Raw genomic sequence first — 13131 nt, 5'->3', positions numbered from 1 at the left:
AGGGCCTCGGCACATGCGCCTCGACACTGAACGGCCACAAGGACTATGTCCTCTCGGTAGCGATTTCGCCCGACGGACAATGGGTCGTGTCTGGTTCCAAGGACCGCTCGATCCAGTTCTGGGACATGACGACGGGACAGGCCCAGTTTATGCTGCAGGGACATAAGAACTCCGTCATCTCGATCGACCTCGCGCGATCGGGCGGCCTGCTCGCCTCGGGCTCCGGCGACTGCCAAGCTAGGATCTGGAGCTACTCACCGGTTTCTTAGGATGTTCACTTTATTTCGTGATTGGGGGCAGCGGCCTGGATACCAGCTCGGGCCGTCTGCAGTAGAAGGCAGGAGGGAGAGGGTGGAGAGTTGGGAGAATAGGGGTCCGGGGTGCCGTGCCACCGTCGGACCAAGGTATTGTGCACGAATTGCCCAAACGCTGTAGCGGATATCGTAGATTATTGGGATGCCATAGCGTCTCTATTCACGGGAGTGCTGACGGAGGCAGTACTGACGGATTGATGGCGCAAATCGACAGCTCCGTCGGAGCAGTGTTCGTCGGCGATCATGTCAGCGGAGATGTGGACATCCGAGCGTTCGGTGGTCGGTAGCCGGTCACAAGCTCTCAGATGCGAGGGTGTTATCGGCTGAGCTTTTCGGGCATTGTCCAGCCCGATTGATACTGCCTCCCACCAGCTTGCAGTGATCCTTTACGCCGTATTAGAGCCAAAAACGGGGCAGGCAACGAATCCGGCGATACAGCACTTCACTCGAAATGGACCGAGCAAATCCCAAGGACGATCCCAACCAGCCACCAGGAGTTGAGCAGATCCCGCAAAGAAGCCAAGCAAGCCAGAATGTAAGTTCGGATGCCAGATGTGCGAGAACCCCGCCAGGCCCCCCGCCCTGCCCCCATGCCCTCACCCCTCGATTATCCCCCTCACGTCGCCATCATCCCATCTTGACCAACTCTACTCCTCCATCCTCCATTCCTCCCCATCCATCCAACCCCTCTCTCGTTCCTTTCATCCATCCATCCATCCATCCACCACTCCGACTCCGTCCATCCATCCACCCACCCAACCTCGAGTCGGTCCACCGCCCACCACCACCGTCTCGCACTCACTCGCACATCCCAGCCGCATTCCCCGACTGACTGTTGGGCGCGCACTGCATTCGAGCAGCAAACTTAATTTCAGTGCACGCACCGAACGGCATCAAGCTAGCCCAGATTCAGTCCACTGTTCCGGTTGCGCACGCGCCGCCAGCCCGTGTCTGAACCATCACTCACCCCAACCACTCGTCGTTTTAGACCAAGCGGTCCCCACAACTCGACGCCATGCAGCCTCCCGGCATTTACAGCGTGAGTATATGCCATCCCACTTGGCTAGCGCCCGGCGCCCACGCCGAGCCCTTCCTTCCCTCCTCGTGCCATTGTCGCCAGCAATCGCGACCCGCAATCCCATTCGACATGACAGGAGGCGCACACTGGGAAGGTCACCGTGCACGGCCGCTCTCGTCCACTCGCAGCTAGATCGGGTGTGTCTTGTTATTTTTTGCACATACACACACCGCTTCTTTTGCTGGCTCCGTCCCTTCATCACCGTCCCCCTCACGCAGGAGCATTGACGCTGACTCATTTTCCTTTCATCGGATCGCCGGACGCACATCATCAATCCATCTGTCACCCACTCTCATTTAACTTTGCCGAACGCCCATTCCCTGGATTCCTGCATTCGCGCTTTTCCATGCCATGTCCTCGTCGCTGAACCGCGTCGGTCACCACCAACAGCACCAGCGCCTTCCTCAACCGACGGGTCTCTCCGAGTCCGCCGTCCCTCACCAGGCCCTGGTCCGCGTGAAGGAGTGCTTTGAGATCATCCAGAATGAGTTTGAGGCTGTCGCCAAAGACAACAACTCTCACTGGCAGGTGCAGCGCGAGGAGTACGAGCTGCAAAGTGAGTAAGGCGTATTGATGGCGTACTGACGCGTCGCAGTCTCCCAACAGATCAGTGAGCTGGGCCTGATCCGGAAAACGCTGTACGACCTCGAGGCGGCTCATGGAAAGATCAGGGCAGAGTGCGTACCCTTTGTGCTAGGTGATGTGTGTAGCTGACGTACAGGTATGAGGCCGAGATTGCTCGTCTGCGTCGAGAGTTAGAAGCTCGCGGGCCACCCGGTAACGGTCCTGCACCGGCATCTCCTCCTCATCTTCCGGCCCCCGGAGGACCGGATGGTGAGCGCGGAGGTGGCCCCGGTTACCCTCCTTCCCTCCCGGGACCCCCTCTGAGCGGCGCTGATGGAGCGGCGCGCTCACCGTACGCGTCGGGGCCGATTCCGCGGCCAGTCTCCACCAGCCTAGAGCGCAAGGGCAGCGACGCGCGCGCCGTCGTTGCGCCTGGCAGCCCCACCCCTCACCTTTCAGATCTGGACCCCGATAACGTCTCGCGAGAGCTGAAGAAGGAGGGCTCTGACTGGTTCGCGATCTGGTCTTCTCAGACCAAGAAGAAGCTGGACGTCTCGCTGGTGCACTCCCTTGTTCACGACACGGTTGTTTGCTGCGTCAAGTTCTCGCACGACGGCAAGTATCTCGCGACGGGATGCAACCGCACGGCGCAGATCTATGACACAAAGACGGGCGCGAAGACTTGTGTTCTCATGGACGACACGACAACCAGGACGGGCGACCTGTACATTCGCAGCATCTGCTTCAGCCCCGACGGCCGGTTCCTTGCGACAGGTGCCGAGGACCGCCAGATCCGTATCTGGGACATTCAGAAGCAGCGCATCAAGCACCTCCTGCAGGGCCACATGCAGGAGATCTACTCGCTCGACTTTTCCCGTGACGGACGCTTCCTCGTCTCGGGCTCTGGCGACAAGTCGGCGCGCGTGTGGGACATTGAGAAGGGCCAGTGTGTGTTCGACCTCCGTATTGAGGACTTCATTCACAACGAGCAGGGACCGATCGACGCCGGCATCACGTCTGTCGCTCTGTCGCCTGACGGAAAGCTCGTCGCTGCTGGCTCTCTGGACACGATGGTCCGCGTCTGGAACGTCCAGACGGGACACCAAGTCGAGCGTCTTAAGGGGCACAAGGACTCGGTGTACTCTGTCGCCTTCTCGCCTGACGGCAAGTATCTCGTGTCTGGCTCGCTCGACCGCACCCTCCGCGTCTGGGACCTGTCGCAGACGAAGCGTGCGCTCGACTCTGTCACCCCCGGTTCGAAGGAGTCGCTCGAGAAGGGCCTCGGCACATGCGCCTCGACACTGAACGGCCACAAGGACTATGTCCTCTCGGTAGCGATTTCGCCCGACGGACAATGGGTCGTGTCTGGTTCCAAGGACCGCTCGATCCAGTTCTGGGACATGACGACGGGACAGGCCCAGTTTATGCTGCAGGGACATAAGAACTCCGTCATCTCGATCGACCTCGCGCGATCGGGCGGCCTGCTCGCCTCGGGCTCCGGCGACTGCCAAGCTAGGATCTGGAGCTACTCACCGGTTTCTTAGGATGTTCACTTTATTTCGTGATTGGGGGCAGCGGCCTGGATACCAGCTCGGGCCGTCTGCAGTAGAAGGCAGGAGGGAGAGGGTGGAGAGTTGGGAGAATAGGGGTCCGGGGTGCCGTGCCACCGTCGGACCAAGGTATTGTGCACGAATTGCCCAAACGCTGTAGCGGATATCGTAGATTATTGGGATGCCATAGCGTCTCTATTCACGGGAGTGCTGACGGAGGCAGTACTGACGGATTGATGGCGCAAATCGACAGCTCCGTCGGAGCAGTGTTCGTCGGCGATCATGTCAGCGGAGATGTGGACATCCGAGCGTTCGGTGGTCGGTAGCCGGTCACAAGCTCTCAGATGCGAGGGTGTTATCGGCTGAGCTTTTCGGGCATTGTCCAGCCCGATTGATACTGCCTCCCACCAGCTTGCAGTGATCCTTTACGCCGTATTAGAGCCAAAAACGGGGCAGGCAACGAATCCGGCGATACAGCACTTCACTCGAAATGGACCGAGCAAATCCCAAGGACGATCCCAACCAGCCACCAGGAGTTGAGCAGATCCCGCAAAGAAGCCAAGCAAGCCAGAATGTAAGTTCGGATGCCAGATGTGCGAGAACCAAGGCTGCGGAAGGATGACAGCCGCGGAGGGCGTCGTTGGCGCACCCAACTCATTGGTAATGGGATCACTTGGCACGATTGACTCTGGGACTTCATCTGGGACTTGCACCCATTATTCCGCGCATTATTCCGTACAGAGCCAGGAGAGCTCGCATGCGCTTGCACAGTACCAGGGGTCTGAACGACAGTAGTGCTGCCTGGTACTCGAGCCAGCGGCGTCTGCTCCCAGAAGCGCGCGCCAAGCGCCCGGCAGCGCCCAGACTTATTGAGTCTATGCGCTCATGTCCGTCTTCGTGCACGCTAGAATGCCCGTTGATCGTCATTGCGCTGACTGATCTCTCTCCTTCTCAACCCACGACGGTTTCCGAGTAACAGCCCCAGGCTGCTTAACTCTATCGATCACTATCATCTCAGGACTAATACCACGAGAGCGGGTACGAATGCGCTTCATCAACGACACATCTACAACACGAAACATTCCGATGAACAGTGGGCCTGTCGCACCTTGAGAGAGGGGGCAGTACAGTCTACATGGCCAGTTTACCGGTTCCCGCGAAACGTGTCGCCACTCACTTCTATTCATGCACGGCCATTGTGGCAAAGAACGCTATCTTTAGGCATGTACGGGGGCCCACTACTGGGCATTGGGTTCTTTTTGGGAGCGCCAGCGCAGCGACGTGCCCGTCCGCATGCGAGCGCAGGCGAGCGCAGCAACGCACTGACGAATGCTGCTATGCACTAGGCCACTAGGGCGCTGATCGGGATCGGCGCTGCACCTGCTGCACCTGCTGGTCTGTGGGTGTATAAAGCATCACTACTTTCACTTGTGGCCACAGCACAACCACTCTGCCATCAGTCCTCTCTGTCCCGTACTCCACGATCGAGACACACACAGATACAAACACGAAGACACAAGCCTACCATGCTCTCCAAAATCAAGTCCATGGCGACACCGACCAAGTCACACAGAACGCACAAGCGGCGTCCGGCAATCTCAGCGCCGATCCCGATCCCGACCTGCCTGCAGCCGCAGCCCGTGACGCAGGAAGACGCCTGGGCGACCCTGCGCGCCGCGTACGAGGCGAAAGCGGCGCGATCACCCGCAAGCTCTATCTCCTCGGCGCCGTCTAGTTGTTACTCGGGCGACTCGCACGACTCGCGCCACTCGCGCGAGAGTTCCGGGTCGTCCCTCGAACCGACTACTTCTTGTCGCCGGCCACACCGTCATCGACCGAGCGTGCGGCGTGTTCAGATGGCAGAGAAGGAGGGGAAAGACGCCGATATCGAGGCTATACCGACACCCACAGCACAGCACGCTCGCTCCACCTCGGCTACGTCTTGGCAGGTGCTGCACGAGCTCATCGACGACTCGTGCGAGGACGACGCCGCTTCGATCGTCTCGCACACTTCCATCGTGACCGACTACGAGGAGGGACAGTACTCGATCAAACGGGCTGAGGTCGTCTCTCTGTGACCCCTCTGCCCGAATCCAGCGCAAGCCGACCCACTCGACCCCACACTTGCATAGCTTGCATTACATCTAGACACGAATCCAAGCCACTCGACACACCATCACATCCGCTCTCATCAGCATAGATTTCCGTAGTTGTAGCATGCCTGAAGTTATTCACTGTTGTAAGCATACATACAATGCATAAAAAAAGCTTGTCGTCCCCGAGAGCACAGAAAAGAATAAAGCTAATGCATGGCGTGGGCGCAGGGGCGTATGCAGGCGCCGCGCGCAGTCAGGTCTGGATCTGAGGGAGGAGAAGAAAGGGGCGGCGCCACCCTCCCCATTGTCTGCACATCGCGGGCCGTCCCTGGGCTGGCGATCACCAGAAAGCGGACGCACGAAAGTGGAGGCCGCCCCCGCCCGAACATTACATTGCGCAAGGTCCCCGGCCAGACCAGACTTTCGCCACTGTCCCGGGTCGTCCCTCCTCTTTTGCTCCTGGCTCCACTCTTCTCATCACTTTGATACCTTTGACGACACGCACGACACGCATCGCCGCCCAACATGCCCTCCGTCCTGCACACCATCAGGCGGATGACTCGGGACGACGTGCGCTCTTCGCCCCCCGCCGGCCCGGCCCGGGCACCCACCAGGCGGCACGGCTGGATCGCGCCGCCGCTCGCGCCGCGCCCACAACGCGCATCCACCGACTCGCAGGACGAGCATCCAGAGGAGGAGTACACCTTTTTCGGAACGCCGCGCATTGCGTCTTCGTGCAGCTGCACGGGATGCTGGGCCACGCCGCTAGCGCACAACCCGGCCACTGTCGCCGCGACAGTACGTGATCGCAAAGTGAGTCTACCCCTTCCTTCATTGCCTGCTAGTAGTCCACGATGACTCAGCTGACCTCAGCCCCTCCCCTTCCTTCCCACACGGAGGAAGCCAGCCCCGAAACTGGACAAGGACGAGCTGCAAGCCATGCGTGAGGCGTACCCCACTCCTCCGCCCGAGACTCAACCTCATCCGCTTGAACGCTGTGCGTCCCCCGAATCGGTCCACTCGTACGCTGCCTCGCAGGACGAGCAGGACGAGCAGGACGAGCAGGACGAGCCGTCTTCTCTGCCCGACACCCCGCCCCCAGTGCCCGAGAAGGACGACGTGCAAGCTGTGCGAGCGCAGTACGAGCCCGTCTCCGCCGCCGAGCTTAAGAGCCTGTACGACGAGATCTGGCTCAGTCTGCCCGATGATGCCGACACATCCCTCCCCGCTTCATCGACCGTCTCGACTGCTTCGATCCCAGGATCCGCTGTGCGCTCCCCAACCCCGATCGCGGCCCCTCCCCCACCCTCCCCCGTGACGTCGACCTCGGGCTGTGCGTCGTGCTCCGCCTGCGTCGCGCGCGCTCACTCCCGATCCTCAGTCTCCTCAGTCGCGAGCGCGAGTCTCGCCGCCCTCGGCCGCTCGCCCAGAAGGCCCCGCCGGCCGACACTGAGCTCGCCTTGCTTTGCCATCGTGGATCCCCCCGTTGCCCAACCCACGCCCCGGGTGTCGCGCAGCTCGACGAAGCGCCGGCGCGCACCGGAGGCAGCCATGAGAAGGGTCACGCCCACGAAGCCGAGCGCAGGCCGACGGCCGCACCCTGGAGGTCCGCGTCCGATCGCCTAGGCTCCCCGGAGGTGTATGAGTACTAGGGGAATGGAATGAACAAGGACAATGAATGGGACTATGCTGTTACAACTACGAGATATAATGCCTGTACACGACTATGGGACGGGTCCGGGTCGCGGGCGATCCGGGTCTTAATGCACTACAATGTCGTTTTGCACCTTATTTGGCGCACTTGTGTCGTGCTTGAGGAGCACACCGAGCCGGGCAGTCTAGGTTGCAGTTGTCACGCCGTTATCGCTCAGTCAGTATTCAATCGTTCGAGTACTGTAAGATCAGTGGCCAACAGCTAGGGTGCTGCGGGGCGTCAATACTCTCGTCAGTCATGAGTCCGCTCTAATACACCTAGATACATAGTCTTGTCGCTCTAGAGATCTCGATCCGCTCTTGGGGTGCCCGCGAACTCTGGCAGAAGCGGCGTGTCTCCCCTCACACCGTCGACGCCGACGCCGCCTGCCATCGACCGCTGTCGTTCGCAATGGCGGGGAAACGAGATGTTGGAGGCAGGCGCACTCGCCCGTTATCGCGGGCTCGCTCGCTCGCTCGCTCGCTCGCTCGGGGCTTAGTTGACCTTGGTAAAGTACTTGCTCGTGACGCTCTGTCCGGCGATAAAGTTGAAGCACGAGTCGCCGAGCGAGAGGTACGACTGCGCGACGGAGCGCACTGTCGGTTCCGGGATCTGCTCGACGTCGGGGCTGGGAATGTCAGCTGAAGCGTTTCGGCAGAACAGCCATGGCTCGAGTATTAAGGATACATCCTATGCCTCATCGCTCGATCTCAGTCTTGTCAGACGTCAGACGAGCAGGGGATTGCATGTCTATCGCATAGGTGCAGCCTGCGTAGACCTCGGAGCAGAGCAGCTAGCAGCTGAACAGAGCCGATCGCTCACGCGATCGAGCACACACTCACGCAAACCCAGTCGTCTTCTTGACGCCGCTGAGGATGGTCGAGACGGCAATAGCGTCAAAGCCGAGGTGGAAGAGGCGTCCGAGCATGATTGTATCGTTGGTCGTGGTCGTGGTCGTGGTCGTGAGGAAGAAAAGTCGAGTTACGAAGGCGGTTAATTAACCCGAGAGAGCGAGCGAGGAACAGCGGCTCACTTGCTGGTCCGTGGGCCCTGCGCGCCTGCGCTCGCCCTGTAATGCCGCGTCACATACGCGAAACCGAAACCACCGTAGGGACTAGGGACACTCGCGTAGGCCAATCGGCGCGCCGGCGCAGGCTCGGGGCTTCCCCACGGGGCGACGATGCATCATTGTCGTTGCTGCTGCACGCCTGCTCGACGCCGTCCGGGGACGCCGAGACAGTGACGCGCATGCGCGCACGACGCACATCGGCAGGAGGTAGAATGCCGGCACGCCGCCTCGGCTGACGCCGCATGTTCTCCATCAAGAGGCGGTGTAGCGTACTTCCATACGGGGAATGTGTCGCCACCATCTTCGCGACCCAATCTTGGCGTCACTCCATCCAACAACAATAGCCATGAGGGTCTTCAGCCGCTTTCGAAGACCGGATCCGCCCCCGCCCCCTCCGCCATACCAGTTCGCAGACCCGAGTGCGGCTCACCACTCCGAGCTGGCCGCCAGCCTCGTCCCGCCCCCCATGCCGCGGCGGGTATCGCGCACTTCGACGCAGCGCTCCGTCCTCGCGCCCGTCCAACAGAGGACGAGGGCGGGCCTCTCGGCACTCCCCCTTAGCGTTTTACATCGTGTCTGCGAACTGATGCTGGTCGTGCCGAGGGGGTGGGACGAGGACGCCGATGCGGCCAGAGCTAGGGCCGCACTGTACGGCTTGCGAGGGGTCGATCGGCGCTTCTTCCTTGGTACGTACCTTCACACCAACCTGCTGGCAAGTCGACTAGGATAGCTGACACCAGTCATCACCTCTATCCTCCGCTCGCGGCTTTTGCCCGTGTATGCTGGCCGGGTTATCGAGTCCTCGGACCCAATAGGCGCCGGCAGCGGCGATCCGACGGCCGAGAGCGTGTTCGCCCATCGCTCGCGCGAGGGAGCGGTGCTGGACCGCTTCCTCGCTGTGCGCACTGGGTTCGAACAAAGGAGGGCCGAGAGCGCCCTGTCCGAAGACGGCGGGGACGAGGACCACATCTTTGCTTTCCTCCAGGTGAGCCTGGCTCCGAGTCTGACCCGAGTGCGCCCCGGGCATCTGCCCCGGGCACCTCTGGGCGGCAGAAGCGGCGGCGGAAGCTTGAGAGAGACGACGGTAATAGCTAATGCCCAGCCCGCCGCGCGTATTGAGGATCTACTCCTAAACCTTTCCCCGCGCCTTGTTTCGCCTTCGGCGCACGCTGCGCTCGCGCACGCCTTCCCTTTGCCCCATACGCATGTCAGCGTCGGCCTCTCGAGCCGGTGGGTGCAGATATACCTCCACTCCTCCCCTGTGGGAGGGCGGAGTACCGGCCGCACGCTTGTTGCAGAGCTCAAGCGGCAGCCGACGGCTGAGGCGACCGTCGAGCGGATTGGCGCCGTGCTCGAGGCCATCCGCGCCGGACACATTCCGTGGGGCTCGACGAGGATCGAATGACATGGTGGTTGTACAACAGTTTGTGCTATAGTGTAGATCTGTCTATGTATTATACGTCTTGGCGGCCGCATTCATGCTCGCTACGCTCGCTCTCGCTCACGCCCGCGCACTCGCCTCCCGACTCTGGCTCGCGCTGCTCTCCGCCCGCGTGGGCTCATCGCGCTCGCTCCGTTCCCGCTCAGAAACCCACTTCCGGACCGCCTTCCTGCTGTCTGCCAGAATCCAAGCTCGCCTCCACCGGTTCTCCTTCTCCTTGTCAGGCCCCTCGCATCCCCAGTCCTTCCACAGGTGCTGAACCGTCCCGCACACCGGCCAGATGTCGTCCCACACCACGTCGAAGAGCAGGTACCAGCCCTCGGGCATGGGTATCCGCTTTTTCCGCGTTGCGAGCAGAATGGCCGCCACGGCAAGGACGTGCACGGGCTGCTGGGCGTAGAGCGAGGTCAGGAGCGCATCGTTCAGAATGCTCCATGTCAACTGCGCGAGCCCGGGTTCCGAGACCAGACCCAGGATCTGCAAGTAGTTGATCGCGTGCGAGTAGGGCAGGTCCACGGCCATGTTGAACCCGAGCCGCTTCAGCGCCTGAAGCTCGTTGTACTGGATCGCTTCCTTCCCTGTCTGTCAGCTCCGTCACATGCAAATAGCTTACATTCCCAAAAGACTGTGCTGTGGAAGGATGGCACGTCGAACTTGAACCCGGCCCAGAGCGGGTCATCATCCCCCCTCCGCTGTCCGGCGAGAGACAGCTCGACGAGGGATGTGTCGGCCGGCTTGGCGAGGAGGAAACGTATCCGCGCCTGCAGGTACATGTACGTGTTGATGAGATCACGGAGGCGGACGGGCGTCTCGTTCAGCTTGGTCGCGAGGTAGAGGCACGCCACGCTCAGGTCCTGCTGTCAGCTAGCTCTACGTGGAGTCAAGCTCACGTTCACGCCGAATGACAACATGGAGGACACGTAGAAGAAGCGGTGGAAGATGACCTGGGCAGTCGCCATGGTCGACTGGGGAAGGGAGAGCATGACGCCCGCCTCCTGGATGAGCATGCAGCCCGCGACGCGCAGGTCGCCCTCCAGCTCGGCGGGGACGCCATCCTGCCGTGATGGCGGGGAGTAGATCTGCTCCACGCTCGCGAGCGGGTGCGGCGTGCGCGGCATGGGTATTTGTTGACTTTTGAACCTTGCTCCGAGATTGTGGTCAACCTCCACCAGCTTGCGGCGCTCTCGGTATGGTGAGGTTAAGCATCTAGGGCAAGTGAGGGACGGGAGAAAATGCCAAATTGATTTAAAAATATTCGCGACGCCCAAGAGGGCCCTGCTCTCTGTACGGTGGTACGGTGGACGGACCGCACAATGACGGGCCTCGCAGCGCAGGGTCCAGCAAAAGACGGCCAGACAAAAGTTGGTGGCCAACATTGTCCAACGACCTGCCAACGCACGCGTCCGATCGCACCGAATCGCGACAAGACGACCTCACACCTCTGCAACACCCTTTCTTGATCTCTTCCCACCCTCCCCTTCACCACCACCGCAACCATGTCCGACGACGACTGGGGTGAGCTCGATGATGCCCGATGGTAGCTGACAGTCAGATGTTGAGGACGTTCCTTCCTCCTCCTCCACCCCCGCCCCCACTTTCCCGCCTAAGCCCGCTCAGAACAAGTGGGCCGGTGAGGACGAGGTGCGTTGAGCTGGGAATCTCTGTAGCGTAGCTGACGACAGGACGACTGGGATGTCTCGGACACTGAGGAGAAGAAGCCCGCCGCCAAGCCCAAGGCTACGCCGGTTGCGCCTCCCAAGAAGAAGATGACTCTGAAGCAGAAGCTGGCCGAGAAGGAGCGTCTCGCCGCCGAGGCCAAGGCGCGCGGCGACGTCGGAGACGACCTGATGGACGAGCGAACTGAGCAAGACCGCCGGCGCGAGGCGCGTGAGAAGGAGCTCGAGGCGGACCTCGCTGTCGCCGCCGACCTGATGGGAGACATGAGCGTCGACACCGGAGCCGCGCTCAAGGCTGTCGTCGGCGCCAACCCGAAGACGAAGGACGACTTTGCCGAGCTCTCGCGCAACATTGTCGCCGCCATCACGAGCCGCCACCAGTCCTCCGGCCTCTACCCCGCCTTTGTCGAGCAGCTCGCCAAGGACCTCTGCGAGTCCCTCTCCGCCGTCCAGACCCGCAAGGTCTCGAGCGCCCTCAGCGTCCTCGGAAACACGAAGCAGCAGGAGGAGCGCGACAAGGCCAGCGGAAAGAAGACCAAGGTGAGCGCAGGCGCTCATGTCGTCATTGTGGCAAGGGCACGGGCACTGTGAAGCGCCTCCGTGCTCGTGTCCGCTCCATGACATGTCCTATCACACAGCTTCCATGCACGATCTTTGAAGCTGACATACCGCAGGCCTCGAACAAGCCCAAGCTCGGCGCCGCCAAGGCCTTCAAGGACATCGACACGTCGGCGTACGACGACGTCCTTGACGATGACGACTTTATGTAGACGAGCTCCCTGTGCAGCAGCTCGCGGGGCACTGCCCTTCCTTCTTATCACGTAGGCGACATCAGTAGCCAGTGTAGACCCATGTAGAGTGATACATGTCTTTTGAAATATGCTCGGGCTAGCACGTGTCGGGAGATAAGACTGATTGCGAGGGCGAGGTGGCTATCCACTACTCCCTCGCCATAGATTGTGAGCCGCTTCTGCACTCATCCCTTCCAAGCAAGCTCAGAACGGTAGCCTCAAGTAACACAAAAAGGATAGTCAAGTGTGTGCTACTTGTGTTAGAAGTAGGGGGGGTTCCAGAAATTCTCTAAACAATCGTAATCGATCGAATAGAAGGAGTGGATTTGCTTTTTTCAACTAGCAAATGGCTCGACTCGGATAAATCCTCACTGTCAGAGCCTCTCTCCCGAGCATGCGGATAACTACCAGGTCTGCAGCGAGTACTGGCGGGTCCGTCTACGCGGATTTTCGAGTCACGCATGGAAGTCGCATGGCCTATAAGCAGGAGGGTCGAGTAAGTAATCAGACTGACGAGTGACGTCACGTGATGGGCGTTGATGATAACGCAGTGCGGCGATCTGTCCTGAAAATTGGGCGTCCTCTGCCAGGGCCCGAGTGTATGAGAGTGCGCCCTGAGCTCTGGTGTAAGAATACCGAGGAGCCCGGAGATTCTGGAAGCCTCGGCCAGCCAAGACAGGACATTAGGAACAACCTGAGCCTTGCCTTCGCTTGTCGTCACCACCACCGCCGCTCAACATTTCCGGACAAAGCCTCGTATGCTCCACCACTGCTTCGGGCATCAACAAAATCACTCTCCACTCTAGCATACGGGGCAGGGCGGACGTAAGCCATTCACGTCCGCATCCTTCGACCACCC

At 60.6% G+C, this 13131-nt stretch overlaps 6 protein-coding genes across 6 annotated transcripts; 5 read left to right on the top strand and 1 right to left on the bottom strand.

Annotated features, from left to right (window-relative positions):
• Positions 1–1743: 1743 nt before the first annotated feature.
• A1Q1_06935 (general transcriptional repressor) lies at positions 1744–3500 on the top strand (the record flags this gene model as incomplete). Its single annotated transcript, XM_014327184.1, has 3 exons — positions 1744–1952; positions 2004–2069; positions 2114–3500. The coding sequence occupies 3 exons, from the start codon at positions 1744–1746 to the stop codon at positions 3498–3500; spliced, it is 1662 nt and encodes a 553-aa protein (XP_014182659.1).
• Positions 3501–5032: 1532 nt separating this feature from the next.
• A1Q1_06934 (uncharacterized protein) lies at positions 5033–5584 on the top strand (the record flags this gene model as incomplete). The annotated part of the gene is made up of 1 exon (XM_014327183.1): positions 5033–5584. The coding sequence occupies one exon, from the start codon at positions 5033–5035 to the stop codon at positions 5582–5584; it is 552 nt and encodes a 183-aa protein (XP_014182658.1).
• A 543-nt stretch (positions 5585–6127) lies between these two features.
• A1Q1_06933 (uncharacterized protein) lies at positions 6128–7254 on the top strand (the record flags this gene model as incomplete). Its single annotated transcript, XM_014327182.1, has 3 exons — positions 6128–6415; positions 6476–6939; positions 6984–7254. The coding sequence occupies 3 exons, from the start codon at positions 6128–6130 to the stop codon at positions 7252–7254; spliced, it is 1023 nt and encodes a 340-aa protein (XP_014182657.1).
• A 536-nt stretch (positions 7255–7790) lies between these two features.
• Positions 7791–8223, bottom strand: A1Q1_06932 (uncharacterized protein; the record flags this gene model as incomplete). The annotated part of the gene is made up of 2 exons (XM_014327181.1): positions 7791–7923; positions 8138–8223. 2 exons carry the CDS (start codon positions 8221–8223, stop codon positions 7791–7793), a joined length of 219 nt encoding a protein of 72 aa, XP_014182656.1.
• A 487-nt stretch (positions 8224–8710) lies between these two features.
• A1Q1_06931 (uncharacterized protein) lies at positions 8711–9769 on the top strand (the record flags this gene model as incomplete). Its single annotated transcript, XM_014327180.1, has 2 exons — positions 8711–9050; positions 9105–9769. 2 exons carry the CDS (start codon positions 8711–8713, stop codon positions 9767–9769), a joined length of 1005 nt encoding a protein of 334 aa, XP_014182655.1.
• Positions 9770–11301: 1532 nt separating this feature from the next.
• Positions 11302–12251, top strand: A1Q1_06930 (uncharacterized protein; the record flags this gene model as incomplete). The annotated part of the gene is made up of 4 exons (XM_014327179.1): positions 11302–11320; positions 11358–11446; positions 11488–12021; positions 12156–12251. The coding sequence occupies 4 exons, from the start codon at positions 11302–11304 to the stop codon at positions 12249–12251; spliced, it is 738 nt and encodes a 245-aa protein (XP_014182654.1).
• Between the last annotated feature and the right edge of the window lie 880 nt (positions 12252–13131).

Source organism: Trichosporon asahii (assembly GCF_000293215.1).
Source record: "Trichosporon asahii var. asahii CBS 2479 unplaced genomic scaffold scaffold00009, whole genome shotgun sequence".
NCBI classification, from domain to species: Eukaryota; Fungi; Basidiomycota; class Tremellomycetes; order Trichosporonales; family Trichosporonaceae; genus Trichosporon; species Trichosporon asahii.
The sequence above is the reverse complement of the archived record's forward strand: the minus strand, read 5'-3'. Positions and strand labels throughout refer to the sequence as shown.